This window comes from Sycon ciliatum, chromosome 10 (assembly GCF_964019385.1).
Source record: "Sycon ciliatum chromosome 10, ocSycCili1.1, whole genome shotgun sequence".
NCBI classification, from domain to species: domain Eukaryota; kingdom Metazoa; phylum Porifera; class Calcarea; order Leucosolenida; family Sycettidae; genus Sycon; species Sycon ciliatum.
In genome coordinates this window covers 27,021,291-27,035,246 of record NC_088652.1, presented here as the reverse complement: position 1 = coordinate 27,035,246, position 13,956 = coordinate 27,021,291, and the positions used below count along the sequence as shown (strand labels likewise).

The 13,956-nt window shown below is 42.9% G+C and overlaps 2 protein-coding genes across 2 annotated transcripts; both read left to right on the top strand.

The window, feature by feature from the left end:
• The first annotated feature begins 7,221 nt into the window (after positions 1–7,221).
• LOC135826789 (zinc finger protein 271-like) lies at positions 7,222–9,449 on the top strand. The gene has a single exon (XM_065339395.1). The coding sequence runs from the start codon at positions 7,222–7,224 to the stop codon at positions 8,701–8,703; it is 1,482 nt and encodes a 493-aa protein (XP_065195467.1). The 3' UTR covers positions 8,704–9,449.
• A 2,323-nt stretch (positions 9,450–11,772) lies between these two features.
• Positions 11,773–13,619, top strand: LOC135826788 (zinc finger protein OZF-like). The gene has a single exon (XM_065339394.1). It carries the CDS (start codon positions 11,773–11,775, stop codon positions 13,096–13,098), a length of 1,326 nt encoding a protein of 441 aa, XP_065195466.1. The 3' UTR covers positions 13,099–13,619.
• Positions 13,620–13,956: the final 337 nt, after the last annotated feature.

Genomic DNA, 13,956 nt, shown 5'->3' with positions numbered 1-13,956 from the left:
GAACACCAGCTACTACTAATTACAAATATATTGGCGACGACCAGGACGAGTTGTCTTCTTATTTGAATTGTTGATATTGAATTCGAATACCTTGCCGAATTTGGAAATTTGAAAAGGTGGTGAAAATTGGTCAAGGAAGTGAATTATGGACGACAGTGGCTGGACTTCGGAGGGGTGTGTCTACTATGATGCACAATCACTATCGCCATCATTAGTGATATGGACAAGCAGAAGGGCAGTTCCATCGCCAGCTACATAACCTTACAATGCACTTTACACAGCTCTATACCCCGCAAACCACGATAATGGTGAACAAATAGCCACCGTAGAGGTATCCTATAGTTCTATTCAGGGTTTTTCATTCAGTTCTTGGAACACACAAACGTCTTCTTCCGGTGTACTCTATGATTATCGGCTGAACAGCGTTGCTGACAACGTCATAGACCCCCGACCAGAAATCCAGAGGGCGACAGATACAAAGCCCAGTGAAGCTCCAACCACAGCTGTCTTAAACCCATGTTTGGATCCCATGACATTGGCAATGGACGACGATCAATGTACGTGAGACAACAGTAAAGCAACTGTAAACTTGTCCGTTCCCGTTTCAGATCACTACACAGGCAGTGGGAACGTAACGTTAAACTCGGAGTATAGCAATTTCTCAAGCAATGCTGGCAATGATAACCTTAACGGAGGCCGCAGTGTACATATTACCGGGTATGTGGCAATGTCTTCCCAACTGACAAGCTTACCTGAGGATCCCAAGAAACACGATCGTGAAAGGATCAACAATCATCACACCTCTGAGCCGTTTTCTGAGGCAGTTTGTCAACTTTAAACTAACCATCGTCAACCAGAAAAGTCACTCTGCGAGGAAACCGGGAAGTCACCTGTTCGCCATCATGATCCGCTAGATCGTGGACATTCACATCCTGGAGAAAAAACGTATAAACGTAAGCATTGCGATAAATTCTTATCTACTCAGTCTTGCGTCACATCTCATGACTGTCCACATCCTGAAGAGAAATCGTTCGATTGTAACTTGTGTCATAAAACGTTCAATAGGCCATCTCATCTTACCCGTCATGGACGAGTTAACTCTGGAGAGAAACCGTTTCCGTGCAAATACTGCGCCAAGCCATTCAGTGACAAATCCGCTCTAAATGTTCATGAACGTATCCATACCGGGGAGAAGCCGTACAGGTGTTGTTACTGTGATCAAATGTTTCCCCGTAATACCGATCTTAGAATTCATGAACGTAGCCATATTGGAGAGAGACCATACAAGTGTAGTATCCCTGCCCGACCAATACGGAAGCAGTACGGAACTAATACGGAGTTTGCCTGATGTATATTTAGTGTATCTCCGTATGTAAGCGTACGGCGTCTGCTGCATAAAAGCGGCTGAGCATTTCTGTTTTGATGAAGAGAAGATTAGATTAGATTGGATAGCAATGAAAGCTAACTCGAAGAATAAGGATTCAACCTCTAGGTGAGCACCGGAGAGAAAGTTATTTATTTTGCCGTTCCTTCTTTCACTAACGATTATATCTCAGGTGTGCACCTGAAAGTAGAATAAAAGTAATTCGTGTTGATTTCACCGCGCCTACCACTCGGCTACCCATTACATTGGTGGCAGCGGTGGGATTCGAACCCACGCCTCCGAAGAGACTGGAGACTCCAATGGCGATTCCAAGCGACCCGCTACCTACATGTATACTACCGGTGGTGATGGCGAGGCTGATGAAGACGACGACAGGCAGGCTGCTGACCAAGACAAGGAGTGTATTCCCCAAGCCCAGCAGCGTTTGATTTTCGCTGGCACGCATGCAGTTGGCAGACGGCCGAACCCTGAGTGACTGCAACATTCAGCAGGAGTCCACTCTTCACCTGGTACTTCGTCTCCGTGGTGGGAAGCAGATTTTTGTCAACACTCTTCCTGGCTAGACCATCACTCTTTACGTCGCGCAAAGCGATGCTATCGACAATGTGAAGACCACGATTCAAGACGAGGAGGGAGGTCAATCAGGTCATTTGTCTGACGCCGAGCTAGCCGCTCTGAGTGACCGGCTCAACCAAGATGAAGATAAAACCTGGCTCGCCCTCCGCCATAGCTCCAGCCGCCGCCGTGGTTACTAACGCTGATTCCAGGTATGGCATTTTCTTTCCTGTCTTCCTTCAGTCTCCCTGTTCTTTTCAGTCTTCCTTTATGCGAGTGTGTGAATCCAGTTTAGTTTGGTAGGCGTCTGATCATGGTGAGCCACGGTTTACCCAGCTAACGTGGGACAATGTGTGTGACAACGCCCCTTATAGTTATAGTGTATTCAGTTCGGTTTTTGAACTGCGATGTTCCTGGCGGGTTGTGCCAGCGTTGTGCAGCAAGAGTGCTGTGGATTTTCAGGTCCTATTTGGAGAACAGTTCTTTCCCCTTTTGACCCCGTGAGATCGTGTGAACCTGGTGTGCTTCTACTTTATGATTTGTTATCAGTTCATTTCTTCTGTCTACTCTAAACGTTATCATTTCCGATATAATTTGCCATCTTCCGGTTGACGCTGTGTTCGTAACTCTTCACTAATTTTTTGAAAATCACGAGGGCGTGATAATCTGTAGGAAGGGAGGGTGTAGTATCCCTGCCCGACCAATACGGAAGCAGTACGGAACTAATACGGAGTTTGCCTGATGTATATTTAGTGTATCTCCGTATGTAAGCGTACGGCGTCTGCTGCATAAAAGCGGCTGAGCATTTCTGTTTTGATGAAGAGAAGATTAGATTAGATTGGATAGCAATGAAAGCTAACTCGAAGAATAAGGATTCAACCTCTAGGTGAGCACCGGAGAGAAAGTTATTTATTTTGCCGTTCCTTCTTTCACTAACGATTATATCTCAGGTGTGCACCTGAAAGTAGAATAAAAGTAATTCGTGTTGATTTCACCGCGCCTACCACTCGGCTACCCATTACACAAGTGTAAATCGTGCGAGAAGTCATTCACGACGAAATCACATCTCACCCGGCATCGACGCATCCATACTGGAGAGAGACCATACAAGTGTAAATCGTGCGACAAGTCATTCAAGACGAAATCAAATCTCACCGTGCATCAACGCATCCATACTGGAGAGAGACCACACAAGTGTAACTTGTGTGATAAGTCATTCACGACGAAATCAAATCTCACAGTGCATCAACGCATCCATACTGGTGAGAAACCATACAAGTGTAAAGTATGTGGCAAAGACTTCCAAGCAATGTCAACCCTCGTAAATCATCAACGAATCCACACTCTTGAGAGAACCTGATCAAGTGTCAGCTATGGTGACAAGTCTTTCAATGTGAAAAACAACATGGAAGACCATGCAAATACAAACACCGTAAAACAGAAAGATTGTTTTCAAGATTGTTGAAAGTGCTACTCATAGGCCCGTTTCGAACCGCAAGTAGAATAAAATCAATGTCGTTTAAAGCCAGATCCGTTATCCATGCAAAGGTCTCTACTTGCATGCTAACTTCAACATAATAATGTAACGTGCAAACCATTATCATTGTCATTATACTCCGAGTGGTATCCACTATTTTATTTATTGTTTTCCTTTGCACTTCTTACAGAAAAGGAACGTGTTGCCATTCTTACCTTGCCACTCAATTGCGCTAAACGTTACTGTATGTTTTTTAGGATAAATAAGCCATGCTAAATAACCGGAACCCACTGCTGGAGCACGCATGCCTGGTACGGATCTTTTCGCTGGAAGAGGCGCTCTACTGTTTTCATGTTCGCACATGATGCTAAAATTTTATTCATGTATGAACTCTAGGTCCCATGTGTCATCCTGTATAGTAAACGATCTACTACTTATCAAAACTATTCGAATACTATCTCACTGTCCATTTGTTTGCTGATAATGTGTAAACGAGAAATTTGACTGTCACCACTAGAACTCAAGCTAGGGACCCATTCGTATGGCCAGCGATGCTCCCTCTTGATAGCTGAGAACGTAAAACATATCTTACTCCACTGCATCAGACCAGTGTGAGGTTGATAGGTTGACTACTAGAGTCACAGTTAGGATGCACCGCCAGTGCTGGATGGGCCAAATGCCAAATACAATGGAGAAGATGGTATTTGTGATGCTTATCATAGCGGGACAAAGCCAGGTCGTCGCAACTCAGGGTTTCTCGCTCTAGAATGAGTTTCATGATCATTAGTGTGCAAATTATGGTAACCGTTAATGGGCATTCTCACTCTCTTAGTATTGACTCCCTTTGATTTTCGCTATACCTAAGCAGTCAAATATTCCTGCATATTTCACTCCTTAGGGCTATATTGACTACTTGTATTTGACTGCTTAGGGGTTGCGCAGGGGAACGGTGCCTAGTGGAGCATTGTCACTGCATGAGTAGGTGGTGGTGCAACGGTTGTGCAGTCGTAAAACCGGGATTCATGAGGTTATCGTTCTGGAATTTGAAATACGGACTGTTTGTCGTGCTAAATCTAATATTGACTGAGTACGAGGTCAATATAGGAAAATAAAGGCTTGTAAAAGAACGAGGCATATAACAACCTTGTGGCAAGAAACTAGAATTTTTCCATTGCTATATTTGGAATAAGTTTGAGCTATTACGACACAAGAAATACAGGATATGATATATTTTCCACGAGGAGCTGTCCTTCCCTTCTGTATGATTGGGGGCATTTCATTCCCTGCGAGGACACTGTTATTGACTATATTTGGACTCATAGCTGTGCGATAGGAATAAATTTCTTTACTCTAACTGCAATGTAAGGTAAAAGAGAATCTCTTCAACAGACCTTAAAATTGATTCGGTGAGACCCATTCATGACTGGCATTTCCAAGACCATTGCTCACAGATCTAGGGCTGCACAACACGCAGATCCTACTTCAGTGACTGGATCATCTACATCGAGTCATAGTGCCTACTTCTCCACACCTTTCGGTGAACTGAAGTGTCACTGAAGCCGGGACAGAACAAGAACACATCCATACTGGAGATATGCCTATACTGGAGATATGCCTTTTCAGTGTGCGTTATGTTCGAAATCTTTGGCCAAGCACTCCTAACTAATAGTCCAAGAAAGAATCCATCCCCTTAGAGAAACTGATCAGGTAACAGCGCTGGTGACAAATCCATCAAAGCGAAAACAGAATTTGAAGACCATGCAAATATTAACAGCCAAAGGTTTTTCCAGATGTTTAATTTAGGTCTCCATGCAAATTTCACTGCTTACATGCTGACGTCAACACATGTAAAATCAATAACATTATCATTGTATTGCAGTTGATATCTACAGTTTAATTTATGTTTTCCATTGCAGTTCTTACACAAAAGGAATGTTTTTCCAAATTAACAAGAAGAAACACTTTTATTGCTCGGTGCGTCCCTTGGCGGTTCATGTTTTGTATAGAAAAAACAGTTCTTTTTCTATGTCGCGCATCTTCTAGAAGATACACTGTGCGGCTTGGGATTTCACACATGATTCAAAATATGTGAGTTCCTTTGTTTCTGTCTGTAACTTTGATCCCATATGTGGTATTGTACAGTCCCGTTCTAGTCCATGTCAAATAACCCAATTTCTAATAATAAGATAATTATGATGAAGAAAGGAAAAGGACAAAATGTAACGAGTTATGACACACTGTCCACCAACGTAACCAGATCCCTCTTATACAGTCAGCGAGTGCGACAAAATGGTACAAAACTGACAAGGAGTACTGAGACATTTGTGTCATAATTTTATGTAAGCACATTTGCTTTGCTCCTACAAGAGGCTTGTTTACTGAGACATTCGGGGTCCTGACACCTAGCTCCAATACTTCTCCAAGGTGCAAACCAACACCCTTCCAACTTGGAAAGCTCAGGTTCGGAAAGTTCCACGAGGGGAAGGACAGCGTTTATTACATAAACTTGAGCCGCCCAAGTTGGGTGGGCTGTTGCTTTGCGTCGTCGAGTTGTAGCGAAGCCGGTCCGTCCAATAGTCTTACTAGTTTCGTCATCATCCAGTAACTTTCGGTATTCTTAGTTGCCGTGATACGTAGCTCGTGCTCTTCTTCGTTGCGCTTTCCTTCCCCTCTTAGAACTTTCCGAACCTGAGCCTTCCAAGTTATATAGGTTGTTGGTTTGCACCTTGGAGAGGTGTTGGAGCTACAATGTAGGTGTCAGGTCGCCGAATGTCAGTACTGCTTGTCAGTTTTGTGCCATTTTGTCGCACTCGCTGCCTGTATAAGATCTGGTTACATTGGTGCACAGTGTGTCATAACTCGTAACATTTTGTCCTTTTCCTTTCTTCATCATAACTATATTGGCTCACCATCCGATTTCAAATAAAATAATTATTGCTTTTGATCCTTGAAGGGTGGTGGCGTTCCAACGGATGCGGAGAAAAACCGTTAACTTTTTCTATTGCCTTTGTGCTCCGTCCATTCAACACCACAAACTAAAACAGAGCTGCATAGCCAGTGGCTGAAAATGGGGATGTCTAGTCTAGACACTAATGCTGTTCTCTGACGTAAGGGGTGAAAGGCCACCAACTACACTTTCACAACTCTACATCTCATCGTATCACATCTCTTCACACCCCATCTCTTCATACCTCATCTCTTCACACCTCATCTCTTCATACCTCATCTGTTCATACCTCATCTCTTCATGCCTCATGTCTTCACACCTCATAGCTTCATGCCTCATCTCCCCACATACTTGTCCGTAGTCGGCCTAGACTCACACCATCGCCTCATCCTATCCCTTTCCTCATCGGCATGACATAATATATGTTTCAAATAATAATTGTGTGATTCCAAGTCAGAATTGGAGGTGAAGACTACATAAGAGAGATGGGTGTGGGTTGGGTTTTTGTATTTTAGAAAAGCGATCCTGTCAGCTTTTCTATTATCCTTTGTTTGTGATTATGGGTATGGGCGTGATTTCACAAGATTATAATATTGTGTAAAGTATAACTTCAGTGCCAGAAATAGATGTGAGCTGTGTTGATGTGCAGACTTTGCGCATTGTTCTTCCAATTACTAAAGAGAAACACCAGCTGTTTACTAATTACAAAACTATTGAATACAACTAGGGAGTGTTGTCTTCCTATTTGAACTGACTTCTTGTTACTTCCAAGCATTTTATTTGTTGTTTTGATTAGAAAACCTTGCAGTGCTAGGAAGAAGAATTACGGTTGTGAGAATTGTTGGAAGTAGGTAAATCATGAACGACTGTGACTGGACTTCGGAGGAGAGTGACGACTCTGATGCACTCTCACCACTGCAGCCATTAGTAATATGGTCAAGCAGAAGGTCAACCGCGTGTCCTCCACGGCCAACTGCACCATCTTATAGTACACCGTACTCAGCTCTTCACCACGTATACCCCAATAGTGGTAATCAAGTAGCCACATCAGAATTCTCCTCTTCCCATTTTTGTCTTCAGAATACCTCATTCAACCCTTGGAAATCACGAACATCTTGCGCCGGTGTTCCTCAAGATCATGTACCCAAGGACATGGTGACAGATAACTTCAGGGACCCTCGACCAGAAATCCAGAGGAACAAGGATACAAAGACCAGTGATGCTTCAAATACAGCTGTCGAAAACCCATGTTTGGATTCCTTGACATCGGCAATGGACAAGGATCAAATTTCGAAAGGTAACAGTACCCCAAGAGTTAACTGCTATCGCGAACCCGTTTCAGATCAGTACACAGGCTACGAGGAAGTAGCGTTTCACACTGAATATGGCAAGAACTACAGCAAATCTGCCGATATGAACGTTCACGCAGGGCATGTACAAAACATCGGACATTTTCCAGTATCTTCTCCAGTGACTAGTCTACCCGCGGATTCCGATCATCACGATCTTGAAATAAACAACACTCATCACACGTCTGAACCTTTTTCTGAGAAAGTTTGTCAACTTCAATCTGACCTTCTCCAACCAGAAAATACACTCTGCGAAGAAGCCGGAAAGTCCCTTGATCGCCAGCCCGATAGGCTTGATCGCGAACTTTCACATCTTGGAGAAAAGCAATATAGATGTAAGCATTGCGATAAATCTGTTTCTACTTCGTCTTGCCTAAGTTCTCATGAATGTACACATCCAGAAGAGAAATCGTTAAAGTGTAAAGAGTGTGACAAAATGTTCATCACGCGACATAATCTTACCCGACATGCACGACTTCACTCAGTAGGCAAAGCGTTTCCGTGCAAGTACTGCGCAAAGCTATTCGGTGACAAATACGGCCTACATGTTCATGAACGTATCCATACCGGGGAGAAGCCGTTCAGGTGTGGTTACTGTGATCAAATGTTTCGCCGTAATACCGATCTTAGAGTTCATGAACGTAGCCATACTGGAGAGAGACCATATAAGTGTAAATCGTGCGATAAGTCATTCACGGTGAAAGAAAATCTCACGGTACATCAGCGCATCCATACTGGAGAAAGACCATACAAGTGTAAATCATGCGAGAAGTCATTCACGAAGAAATCAGATCTCACCCGGCATCGACGCATCCATACTGGAGAGAGACCATACAAGTGTAACTTGTGTAACAAGTCATTCAAAACGAAATCACATCTCACAGTGCATCAACGCATCCATACTGGTGAGAAACCATACAAGTGTAAAAAATGTGGCATGGTATTTCGGAAAATGTCAACTCTCAAAAATCATCAACGAATCCATACTTGAGAGTAACCATTTTCGTGTAAGGACTGTGGAAAGTCTTTCACTAGTAAATCCAGCCTAACACGTCATGAGTGGATCCATCCCTGAGAGAACCTGATCATGTACAAGCGATTGTGACGAGATTTCAATGCGAAAAGAAACATGGAAGACCATGGAAATACAAAACACAGAAAACAGCAGTATCGTTTCAAGATTATGGGAAATGCTTTTAACCTATCAAAGAGCGTTTAAAACATTATTCCTTGTTTATGCTTCAAACGCTTCAAACTCTCTAACTCGTTTTCTTATAGGCATTTTTTGGTAACTGTTCAGTTTTAGTTATTGCTCTGCGTGCACCGTCTTATCCTGAATTATCTGCAAACACATGTACTATGATTCTGTTTGCGCTTTTCATGTATCGTTCAACGTAATACATATTTGTTGAAATATACAATTTTTCCTAGTACTTTCCTGTTGTCGTCTTCTTTTTTCTTGCATTATCGTTGTCAACCAAACACGCTCGGTGGTGTGCTAGTAATTTCCTTCTGGTCATATTCATTCAGTCAATGGGTTAGGAAAAAGTACAGAATGGAGTTGGACGTCTGTAGAATTGCGACCTATGCTAAGCGCTGAAATCTTCGTAGTGCGTTCAATCGGTTTCGTAAGCTGTACTTTTTATTATTTTAATTTTTTATTATAATATTATCGCGATAATTGATGGAATATATGGTAGTTTAGTAGGTGTGTTGCGGTGATGTTTTGACCTGACATGCGAGCCGATAATTCTTAGATATGTTCATTTCTTGCTCTACTTTCGTTGTGTTTGCATGTGTGTGTACGCTTGTCCGTTTGTGTGTATGATTTTCGCTGTGAATGTCGGTTTATTGTTCCATTGTATCCGGATACTATGACGTCTTTCAAAGTAGAGCTGCTGTTAGCTCATCGTAGAGCTGCAATGCTAATGGATGTAATATAGCTCAAGGCAGAGCCGCAGAAAATGGCCAGATAACACCAGTTGTGAGAGTGTTTGCTCAAAGTAGAGATGCTAATAGCTAAACGTAGAGCTGATGTAAGCTCAAAGTAGAGCTGCTGTTAGCTCAAATTAGAGCTGCTGTTAGCTCAAAGTAGAGCTGCTGTTAGCTCATCGTAGAGCTGTAATGCTAATGGATGTAATATAGCTCGAGGCAGAGCCGCAGAAAAGGCCAGATAACACCAGTTGTGAGTGTGTTTGGTCAAACTAGAGATGCTAATAGCTAAACGTAGAGCTGCTGTAAGCTCAAATTAGGGCTTCTGTTAGCTCAAAGTAGAGCTGCTGTTAGCTCGTCGTAGAGCTGCAATGCTAATGGATGTAATATAGCTCAAGGCAGAGCCGCAGGAAATGGCCAGATTACACCAGTTGTGAGAGTGTTTGCTCAAAGTAGAGATGCTAATAGCTAAACGTAGAGCTGCAGTAAGCTCAAATTAGAGCTGCTGGTAGCTCAAAGTAGAGCTGCTGTTAGCTCGTCGTAGAACTGCAATGCTAATGGATGTAATATAGCTCAAGGCAGAGCCGCGGGAAATGGCTAGATAACACCAGTTGTGAAAGTGGACCCAATCAGTTCCTACCAATATTATCATGATGGTCTGAATACGTTGGATAGGGAGGGATGGGGGGAAAAGAAACACTGCAGAAGCACGATCTGTTGTCTGGAAGAACTCAACAGGGCAAGCAAGATTTGTTTTTTTCATCAAAACGAGTTTGGTGCCATAATTTTGTGATTATGCAGCAAAACATAGCGCATGACGTCATTCTTGAAGGCAGTATAAATCCATGCAGTGGAGCTAGTGAGCTAGTTCGGACGAGTACTAGCACAGCTAGCACCCCAAATTTGGTGTCGATGGGATCTTTCAAAGAAGATACTGTGTCCTAACTGCCCTTTCTGACAAATGGAGAGGTGAATCCGTTGTTATATGTTTTGAGCTAACCAGGCTTTAATGGTGTTGGGGCGGCGGTTCAATCCTGTGACCTGTGACAATCGCTTATGCCCAGAGATGCCCTACAGCTAAGCACTCTAGTGGTCATCCGATCAGTGACCGTTCAATATTTTTCGCAGATGTAGAAACTCACGCCTCCTGTGAATCCACACAAGCTCGTGGGATGCAAGGAGCGTACAAGACGTTTTCTGTTTTAATGGTGCTGTTTGTACATAGCGCGGAACTCACGATATTCATTTCGCTTATATCTTTCTTAACACTTAGATCCACCGACATGGTCAACAGTTATACCGTGACGAGTTAGCAAGAGCACCACATCTATGTTTAGAACAGGGCGTACTTTAATCGATTGTGTAACATATGCCTGGTACTACATAGACCATATCACAGGAGACCATGTAAACCATGAATCTATTCATAGCAGACACTTTGTGTTCTTCGATTCTAACAACAAAGTGTCTCAGATTGCATCACCTCTTGTCACGTGTTGCAGACTCCACACGAAGCTTGGCTGATCCCATGTCAAGCGTTTAGGTGAGGAAAAATATGGAAATAGAGATAGTGTGTGTGTGTGTTTGTGTGTGTGGAGGGGGGGGGATGGGTGTTTGTTTGTGTGAGTGTGCATGTGTGTGTTTCCGGGCGTGAGCGCATGATGTGAAAATATCATGATGTGTCACTTAAATGTAAGGATGGACTCGGATGAAGAAGCAAGGATTAATTTATAGAAAAGAATAAAAGACCAAGGAAGTACTAGTAACGCTATAACGTCGGTAAACGTCGGTAAACGTCGGTCAACGTCGGTAAACGTCGGTCAACGTCTGTCAACGTCGGTAAATGTCGTGCAAATTTATCGCATGAGCTGATTGTTAAGACATTGGTCGTGTTAGTGATAATTATAGAGCAGCTCGTTAATGTATTGGCCTAGAAATAGACATCAACGTGACAAATTATCTCAAAGTATTCATGTACATATTCGGGACACACAGTTGCTACTGATTACAATACTAACCTCCTAGTATGAGTTGTTTCTGCTCTATGGATTATTGGTATTGAATTCGGATACATTGCCCTACATGGCAAGAGAATTGAGTTTGGAAGAATTGTTGAAGTAAGTGGATCATGGATGATTGTGACTGGACTTCGGAGGCACTCTCACCACTTCCACCATTATGGACCAGCAGAAGGTCAACTGGGTATCCCCCACAGCGAAATATACCATTTTATGGTACGATTTACACGGCTCATCACCACGCAAACCCCAATAGCGGTTACCCAGAGACGACCTCAGAAGGCTCCTTTGCGAATTATGCACTTCAGCATTCCTTATTCACCTCTTGGAACACACCAACATCTACCTCCAGAGTGCTCCAAGATCATCCTTGGCTGGACACTGCAGTAGACAACTTCAGGCCACCTCGACCAGAGTTCCAGAGGAACAAGGATACACGCGCTAATGATCCTTCAACAGCAACTGACGATAACCCATGCTCTAATCCCATGACACCGGCAATGGACAATGGCCAAAGATCGCAAAGCAACCGTAACCAAACTGCTAACCATCCCGTTTCTGTTTCAGATCACTACACAGGCCATGCACACGTTGGGTATGAGTCGGAAGATGGCGAATACTCAGGCAAATCTGCCGACCTGGAGGTTCACAATATCGAACATGTTCCAGTGGATCTTAGGATGTCTAGCTTATCGCACAAAAATCAGCATGTCTCCGAGTCTAGTTCTGAGGCAGATTTTCAACTTCAAGCTGACTTCCCTCAACCCGAAACTTCGCTTTACAAGGAAACTGGGCCATTGCTTGAACGCCAGCATGATATGCTTGATGGCAGACATTCACGTCCCGTAGAAAAGCCGTATGAATGTAAGTTTTGCGATAAATCATTTTCTACTCAGTCCAGTCTAACATCTCATGAACGTACGCACCGAGAAGAGAAACCTTTCAAGTGTAAAGTGTGCGATAAAGTCTTCGATTGGCGATCTCTTCTTCTCCGCCATGTTCGAGGTCACTCAGGAAACAAACCCTTCACGTGCAAGTTCTGCGCTAAATCATTCAGTGATAAATCCAATCACACTACTCATGAACGGTACCATACCGGAGCGATGCGGTTTAATTGTGATCACTGTGATCAAGGTTTTCACTCCCGTTCCAATCTTAAAATTCATTTACGCATCCACACTGGGGAGAGACCATACAAGTGTAAAGAATGTAAAAAGGCATTCATACAACCTTCACATCTCACAGATCATCAACGCGTCCATACAGGAGAGAAACCTTTCAAATGTAACGTTTGTGAGGAGGCGTTCAGAACTGCATCAAATCTCGCAGGTCATCAACGCATCCATACTGGAGAGAAACCGTTCAAGTGTAAAATATGTGAAAAGTCTTTCTCTCGGAAATCTAATCTAACAGTACATGAAGGAATCCACCTCTGAGAGAAACAATAAAAGTCTGTCAATGATGAAAAAACACTTGGAAGACTATCAAAATGTTAACATTAACAAAAGGCTTCTTTTCCAAATTATGGAAGATGTTCATTATACATGTACTTGTAGGCCCTTTTTGAAATGCAAGTAGCCAAATCTGAACACCACGCAAAGGCCACTGCTTACATGCTGACTTCCATATTTGTAGCATTACAATGATTTTCATTATCATTGTTTTAGAGTTGATATATTGTACAGTTTCTAGCCATGTTACTCAATGCACTTCGTACACGTATTTCCATATCTACCATTCACAAAAAAACAGTTGAGCTGATCATGTGGCTCGTGGTTTATAAAATCTGTACTTTTTCGCGCATCTTTACTCTTCTGCACGCATGCTGGGTATGGATCCTTTCCCTAGAAGAGACGCAGTGCTGTTTTGAAGTAGGCACATGATGCTAAATATGTGAGATACTTTATTCCTGTATGTAGATGTCTACCTCTGGTCTCATTTGTATAGACCCGTTCAAGTCCCCGTCAAAACATTTAAAATCTTCTAATAAAAAGATTGTCTCAATGTTCATGTGCTGGAGGGAAATGTGGAAAGGGGGAAATGACTGTGATCACCAAGACTCCAATCTGATACAATCGATTATGCCCAGCCATACTTTACCCATAATCACTCTACCACTACTAGTCATCCAAGCAGCGTCTGCTCAACATTTTCCTCAGACTTACATGTAGCAACTCTCGCTTCCTATGAATGCACAAAATCTAGTGGGGTTCAAGGAACGTACATGACGTTTAGGATTTAAATGTGGTGTTTGTACATCGTGCGAAACTCAGGATATTCATGATACAAGTGCA

What these genes read in the sequence shown, in the direction of transcription:
- LOC135826789 (XM_065339395.1), top strand. Translation starts at nt 7,222, where the DNA reads ATGAACGACTGTGACTGGACTTCGGAGGAGAGTGACGACTCTGATGCA.
- LOC135826788 (XM_065339394.1), top strand. Translation starts at nt 11,773, where the DNA reads ATGGATGATTGTGACTGGACTTCGGAGGCACTCTCACCACTTCCACCA.